General features: G+C 46.2%; 1 protein-coding gene across 4 annotated transcripts in view; it reads left to right on the forward strand.

Annotated features, from left to right (window-relative positions):
* Positions 1 to 8208, forward strand: part of CYFIP2 (cytoplasmic FMR1 interacting protein 2) — a 147457-nt gene that overhangs the window by 71978 nt on the left and 67271 nt on the right. For all 4 annotated transcript variants that reach the window (XM_063928384.1, XM_063928387.1, XM_063928386.1 and 1 more), the window contains 2 exons: positions 2225 to 2326; positions 4660 to 4841. In XM_063928384.1, the coding sequence (XP_063784454.1) occupies positions 2225 to 2326; positions 4660 to 4841 (284 nt within the window). The remainder of the gene's footprint in view (positions 1 to 2224; positions 2327 to 4659; positions 4842 to 8208) is intronic.

An 8208-nucleotide genomic window follows, 5' to 3' on the forward strand; every position in this document is an offset into this window, starting at 1 on the left:
GTATTCCGTGGAAATGTGTACCCTTACGGGCTCGCTTCACTCACCATGCTTCTGAAGACGCAGCATCAGATCATCAGAATGTCAATCATTTATTATTATTATTATCCTTTATTTATATGGCGCCACGAGGGTTCTGCAGCGCCCAATTACAGAGTACATAAATAATCAAAACAGGAAAACAGCAACTTACAGTTGACGACAATATAGGACAAGTACAGGGTAAATAAACATAGCTACATCAGCAGATGACACTGGAATAAGAATCAGGTGGCAGAAGACTGTTGGATGTGGTACAGTTGAAGATTATTAAAGTAAGAAAAAGAATGAGCACATGAGGGAAGAGGGCCCTGCTCGTGAGAGCTTACATTCTAAAGGGGAGGGGTAGACAGACAGGGGTGACACAGACGGGGTACATAGTGTGGAACAAAGGGTTAGGATGAGATTAGGCTGGGTTTGGTGAAGAAGTGGGTCTTGAGAGCCCGTTTGAAGTTTTGTTGAGAGGTGGAGAGTCTGAGGGGGATAGGTAGCAAATTCCAGAGAAATGGAGCAGCACGTGAAAAATCTTGGAAGTAGGAGTGGGAGGAAGTAATCAGTAGGCAGGAGAGTCGGCGTGCATTAGCGGAGCGTAGAGGACGGGTGGGAGTGTAAAGGGAGATAAAGTCAGAGATGTAGATGGGAGAGGAGTGGGTGAGGGCTTTGTGAGTGTGAGAAGCTTGAAATGGATTCTGAAAGGGAAGGGGAGCCAGTGAAGGTCTTGTAAGAGAGGAGAGGTGGACGTAGTGCGTTTGGTGAGGAAAATGAGCCGGGCAGCAGCATTGAGGATAGATTGGAGTGGAGAGAGGTATTTGTCAGGAATGCCAGTCAGGAGGAGATTACAGTAGTCCAGTCTGGAGATGACCTGTGAGTGGATAAGAGTCTTAGTAGCATCCTGGGACAGAAAGGGTCTGATCCTGGAAATATTTTTTAGATGAAAACGTCAGGTTTGCGAGAGGTGTTGAATGTGTAGTTTGAAGGAGAGGGAGGAGTCAAGGATTACTCCAAGACAGCGCACTTGGGGGCTAGAGGAGATAGTAGCGCCATCAATAGATAATGAGATTGTAGGAGGTGAGGTTGTGCAGGAGGGAGGGAAGATGATCAGCTCGGTTTTAGACATGTTAAGTTTAAGAAAGTGCTGGGACATCCAAACAGATATAGCAGAGAGACAGTTGGAAATATGAGTGAGGAGAGCAGGGGAGAGGTCTGGAGAGGAAAGATAGATTTGAGTGTCATCGGCATAGAGATGGTATTGGAAACCAAAAGAACTAATGAGTTTACCTAGTGAGGACGTATATAGAGAGAGAAAAGAAGAGGACCAAGGACAGAACCTTGGGGTACACCTACAGTTAGTGGAAGTGAGGGGGAGGTGGAGTCATGAGAGGAGACAGAGAATAAACGGTCAGAGAGGTAGGTAGACAGCCAAGAGAGGGCAGTGTCACGCAGACCAATGGAGTGAAGGATTTGCAGTAGGAGAGGGTGGTCCACAGTGTCATAAGCAGCAGAGAGGTCAAGAAGAATAAGTAGAGAGTAGTGTCCCTTAGATTTAGCAGCATGGAGGTCATTGCAGACTTTTGTAAGGGCAGTTTCAGTGGAGTGGAGAGGACGGAAGCCAGACTGGAATGGGTCAAGCAGTGAGTGTGAGGAAAGAAAGGAAGTAAGGTGGTTGCGCTTGGGGCACTGCGAGCGACATCGCATCCCTGGACCTGCACATGTGCAGTGTGGCTTCTGTGCATGTGCAGACTTTAAAACATCGATGTTAGCGAAAACATCGAATAGTGCCTACCTCTGAAGCAACCCCTTAGTGCTGTGTTCCACTTGTGGTCAGGCCGCTTTAGATGTTTGACCTACAATGATTACTTAATTGTATTAGTTCTGTCTTTCTAGCCAACGTGGCTGTTCAAGTGCATCTGTCGCCTACACAGTGGAGGCAGGTAATTTTGCAGCTCAGACAATACTCATGTGAATATACCCAACATCACTGTAGTTAGGCTGGTACTCACTGATGTATCTGCATTATACTAAATAGACTTAGCTCACCAAGGAGGCTGGCCATAATACGTGCAGCCCTCAGGTGCTCTTTAATTAAAGTCCCATTCACATAATGCTGTCTATTGAAACATTTTTTTCATTAGAACAATCTGCAGAATGCACAAAGAAATTAAAATCAGTGTGCAACGTGTCTTTGCAGGTGAAGTGTAACGAGCAGCCAAACCGCGTGGAGATTTATGAGAAGACGGTGGAAGTCCTGGAACCTGAGGTCACAAAACTGATGAAGTTTATGTATTTCCAGGTGAGATACTTTCCTTCTTCTCTGACCCACTTGAAGTCTCGTTGGTGTATAACATTAATTCTACTTATACAAAGAAATAACCCTGATTGTGTAGAGAAAGCAATATATTTATTAAAAGCACATGGAACAAAACCATATATAAAAAGAATAGATATTAATAAATCAATAGAACCGACTTGCATATGTTCAGTGGGAAGTTAGTATACTGATTACTTTGTTAGTGAATTTTCCATATGTCATTGGAAGTTTTAAATGGTTCACCAGTCCATAATATTATGGATCCAAATGAGCAAATAGGTGCTGTGTAATGATCTGGAATAAACAAATAACATATCCAATGTATATACCAGCGCAGCTGTGTGATTCTATTAATGAATGAATGTAAATTCTTCACCGCATTAAATGGTATTATAAATATCTAAAGCACTGGTGGCCGGCAAAACGCGCAGGACGGAGACTGACCACACTTTCTCTGGGAGATGTGATCAGTCGTGAGCAGGACAGTCAGAGACAGATAGGATAGAATGGCTCGCCACGCTGCGAACAGGTTCTGTTCTCCCTCTGTGGGTGTCGTGGACACCCACAGAGGGGGAATCACCTACCTCGCCGGTATACCGGCGTCGGTATGGTGTTCCAGTCGGGATCCCGGCGTCGGTATTGTGACAGCCGGGATCCCAAAGAACTGTATGCTATGTCGGGATCCCAACGAACGGTATGTCCAAAAGCATGTGGAGCATTGGGCTGCTCCATAGGAACGCCAATCATGCAATGTGTATTCCAATCCACCGCTCTGTTTGTGGAGGGCCACACTGCTCAGTACTAGCAGCTTGCTTGCGTGAGACCAGCTCTGGCTGGGTAGGAAGGTAAGGATGCTGCCAAAATTGGAAAACGCTGCTGCTGGACAACAAACTATAGAAAGGCAAGTGGTATCTCTGGTGTGTAGTTCCGTAGCACGATTCTCCGCTCTAATGAATGAATCTGGTTGATGCTTGTGTAATGGTTACCAGTTCTCAGGTGTCAACAGGTCTTTTACAAGTTGCTATAGCCGCTGGTCAGTATGGTTACAACTTGTGACCAACAGAAGGACGAGAGAAGGCCTGGTAGGATATGTCCCAGGCAAATGGACACGAACAGTACAAAATCAGCAAACAAAGACTCATGATCAAAACCGGTATTTCCTCCACCTCATTCTCACGTTGAACAGGGGGCCGGCATGAAGAAGTGTCGTTGTGTACGTTTTTGGAGAAACATAAAAAGGATTATGGATCTGAGTGCAGAGGGTAACTTAAAGTAATATGTAATGGAATGCATTACTTCCTTATATGGGATGAATGTAGGACTCAGCTGAGAGGTAGGCCAAGTTGAACAACCAAGCTTTGTCACTTATTCTAAATGTCGGTCTCTAGTGACTCCTCAAATGTTAACGTTGTTGCAGAGATGAGTATTAAGTGAGCTTAGGGTCGTTCCAGATTTGTAAGAGGCACACCACTACAGAACTGGCCTCTGGTACCTCAGAAGGGAAAGGGGAAAATGAACAAGATTTTATATTATAAATAAATAAAACCTAACTGCAAACTTCCAGTAGCGGAAAGTGATGTATTCTCAGCGAATCCTATCCATGCTAAATATATGGCCTTGGAGAGATGTTAATATTGACCTTTCCATTGCTTCCTCAGTTTGCCAAATGCAAACAGATAAAGCTGAACCTAAAATAAAATTCCCCCCAAAGCTCACAATTTTGTGTTGAATAGAGCTCACTAATGTATCATAAAACGTAAAGTCCTACCTACCATTCATGTTTCTTGTGTCTGGTGGGTCCCTCCCAATGCTTCTACGGCTCTGCAGTACTCTCTTCTGCTACCACTTTACAGTTGTCTCTGACATACAGTTGTGTTGTCAAAGCCCCTCCCCTTTGAAGTTCCCTGCTCCTAGCACTGTCCCTGTCACCAGTGTGCTCCTGTTCCCCCGTCTCCCATGTCCCACCAGAGACCTTGAACCTCTGTGTCCGCTCACTGCTGGGTACAGGATCATTAAATGCTGATTTACTTCCTACTCCTTCTCCATGCAGATTTACATTACTAGCATTCAGTAGCCACAATGACATGCTGTACCCTTCCCGTCACATCTCCTATTTACTCCGCCCTGCACTTGGTTGTATCATTTGTTACAGTTATCCTATGTTCAGTTGTATTACATATGGCGCTGCGGATACCCTCTGGCACCAAATAAATAAAAGATAATATTAATAATAATAATCTTGATGTGTTCAGGCTGCAGTCCCCATAGTGTGACTCTCCTGCTAGAGCTGTCATTGTTGTTGTGTTCTGTTGCAGCGTAAAGCGATTGAGCGGTTCTGCAATGAAGTGAAGAGACTGTGTCACGCCGAGCGCAGGAAGGACTTTGTGTCAGAGGCGTACCTGCTCACACTGGGGAAATTTATCAATATGTTTGCTGTGCTGGACGAGCTAAAGAACATGAAGTGCAGTGTGAAGAATGACCACTCTGCGTATAAGCGGTGAGGAACCATAAAGGGATATTATGCAATAACCTGATCAGTTATTATGGGGCAGATGTATTAACCTGGAGAAGGCATAAGGAAGTGATAAACCAGTGATATGTGCAAGGTGACAAAGGCACCAGCCAATCAGATCCTAACTGTTAATTTACATATTGGAGCTGATTGGCTGGTGTCTTTATCACCTTGCACATATCACTGGTTTATCACTTCCTTATGCCTTCTCCAGGTTAATACATCTGCCCCAATGGGCACTAGCTGCTCTGTAAGTCAGTGAAATGAACACTTAGGGCCTGATGCAGAGACTCGCAGTCTGTCATGTAGCTGAGTGATTATTTGCAACCACTATGGCGCATCATTGCACAGAGTCTAGCACAAGGGTGCTGTTGTGATGGGGGCAGACGGTATCATAGATGGGTCGGCAAAGTGATGGGTGCTCCTGGGCGGTGGATGGGAGGCGGCCTGTAATGACGGTAATAAAGTCAGTCTCATGGGCATGTTCTTAGAGTGTGGCGGTGGTGTCAGTGTAAGCGGCTGCATTCCCAGGCACACAGCCGCAGCCACATGGGAGGGCAGAGTCAGACGGAGAAGCTGCACCTGCCATAGGGCTGATGCAGGTTCTGATCATGATAACGATGGTGCAGCAATGGCGGCGTGTGAAGAATCACCAGCGGTGTTACAGCACACAGAGACGCAGAATGCAGGGTCTCAATACCTGCACAGTCAGGCGCAGGCTACTACACCAGGGGAAGGCTGATGCTAGAATCTTCATATTATCGTAACTGCAGCTTCGGCAGCCGCGACCACCTATGTATCAGACCCATATCTATGGTACAGGTGATCATTTTGTGAGATTAACCAGCATTGCTGGTAATTCAGCCTATACATTTACTAGGAAACAATTATATGACTGAGGCATAACATCATGCAAGTAGCACACCTCTACTGTAACCCATAGCAACCAATTCCCAATCACCTTGCTCCATCTATGGTAAGGTATGTTAACTCATCTATGATTGGTTGCTATGATAGCACATTAGTGACTTTTCCATCTTGCTATTCATCATGCACAAAAAAAGCATGTTATTATTATGATATTGGGGTGATGTACTAAGCTTGGAGAGTGATAAAGTGGAGAGAGATAAAACACCAGCAAATCAGGTCCTAACTGTCATGTTACAGTCTGTGGGGCAGATGTATTAACCTGGAGAAGGCATAAGGAAGTGATTAACCGGTGATATGTGCAAGGTGATAAACGAACCATCCAATCAGCTCCAGTATGTAAATTAACAGTTAGGAGCTGATTGGATGGTGCATTTATCACCTTGCACATATCACTGGTTTATCACTTCCTTATGCCTTCTCCAGGTTAATACATCTGCCCTTGTGTTTGAAAAATGTCAGGAGCTGATTGACTAGTATTTTAATTAGTTTTTAATTTGTATTCTAATTAGCTTATTATTAGTTTCTCTTACGTCCTAGAGGATGCTGGGGTCCACATTAGTACCATGGGGTATAGACGGGTCCACCAGGAGCCATTGGCACTTTAAGAGTTTGAGAGTGTGGGCTGGCTCCTCCCTCTATGCCCCTCCTACCAGACTCAGTTTAGAAAATGTGCCCGGAGGAGTCGGTCACAACTAGGGGAGCTCCATAGGAGTTCTTCTAGTTTTATTGTTTTTTTAGAGTTTTTGGCACAGGGAAGCTGCTGGCAACAGCCTCCCTGCTTCGTGGGTCTAAGGGGAGGAGTAGTATCCACCCTAAGGGGTGTGAGCCACTATCTCCGCTGACAGAACACTGAGCTCCTGAGGGGAATGATCGTTCGCCGCCACAGGGGATCGCTCACCCCTGCAGCATGCCGCCACCCCCTTACAGAGCCAGAAGACAGAAGTGGCGAGTGAGTCACCGGCCCCCCTAGCAGGTGGGGAGCCGGTGTGAATATGGCGGCAACAGGGTGGGAGCGCAGTACTCAGTGCGCTCCGGAGGCTCAGCGGTACTTGGTGCAGCGCTGTGAGGGGCGCCCTGAGCCAGCGCCATACCCTACACTGGTTGTAAAGGCTGTCAGGGGCCCGGTTTTACTGCCAGCATTTTCCTCAGGCCAGTATAAAGAACGGTGGAGCGGGAAGCAGCGCCATGAAAGGGGAGGAGCTTCTCAGAGCGGACCCAGCAGCGTTCAGCGCCATTTTCCCTGCCTGCAGATCAATGTGGAGACGTTGACAGGGAGAGCTGCCCCTCCATTTCAACTCCAGCTATCTTGTACGGTACCAGAGGGTTGTAGAAGGGGGGGAGGCTGTGTGACCTATTAAGGTGCACAGTAAGCGCTAGATAGGGGCTTCTCTCTATCTGAAAAGCGCTGTGTGTGGGTTGTCTCCAATCTTCGTGTCTCTCTTGGCATTCTTTGGGGGGAAACTGTGTCTGTCATTTCCCTGTGTGTGTGTGTGTGTGTGTGTGTGTCTGTGTGGAGTGTTTGCTGTTTCCAAACGCCATGTCTAGGGACTCTGTGTCATATGCTACAGAGGATAATTCCTCTCAGAACGACCCCATTCCATGTACTCAGGATTGTACTGTTTTATCACAGATCCCTGCAAAGGAGCCTGAGTGGTTAGCCTCTATTAAGAGTATGATTTCTCAGATTTCTACTAGGGTAGAACAGACTGAGACTGCAACTCAGGTTTTACAGAACGCTATGGGGGTTTGGTCTGGTGCTGTTCCTTCAGGCCCCCTAGCGTACACCCTCAAAAACGTGCTCTTGCCCAGATTATGCAAGATGACACGGATACCGATTCTGACACGGCAGACGGTGATGGGGATGTGCTGCGGGGGGGCGACATCTCTTGAAGAAGGGGTGCAGTTGATGATTGAGGCCATTAGAGATGTGTTGAATATTGCTGACACAACACCCGAGAAGGGTGAGGAGGCTTACTTCACGGATAATAAGAAAGCCTCGCTAACCTTCCCTGCGTCTAAAGAATTAAACGCTATATTTGAAAAATCCTGGGAAAACCCAGAGAAAAAAATCCAGATTCCCAGGAAGGTTCTGGTTGCTTTTCCCTTCCCTGAGGAGGATAGAAAGAAATGGGAAAACCCACCCATAGTTGACGCATCTGTGTCCAGACTGTCAAAGAAGGTGGTTTTACCTGTCCCGGGATCTACCGCGTTAAAAGAACCGGCTCATCGCAAAATTGACACTACGCTTAAATCCATATACACGGCTTCAGGGGCGATACTACAACGTACTATTGCCTGTGCATGGATCTCTAAAGCTATAGTAAAGTGGTCAGGCACGTTACTTGAGGAATTGGATACAATGGATAAAAGTGACTATGATTTGTTTTTACGTAACATACAGGATTCTGCAGGATTTATGGTG

Source organism: Pseudophryne corroboree, chromosome 6, assembly GCF_028390025.1.
Source record: "Pseudophryne corroboree isolate aPseCor3 chromosome 6, aPseCor3.hap2, whole genome shotgun sequence".
Classification (NCBI taxonomy): Eukaryota; Metazoa; Chordata; class Amphibia; order Anura; family Myobatrachidae; genus Pseudophryne; species Pseudophryne corroboree.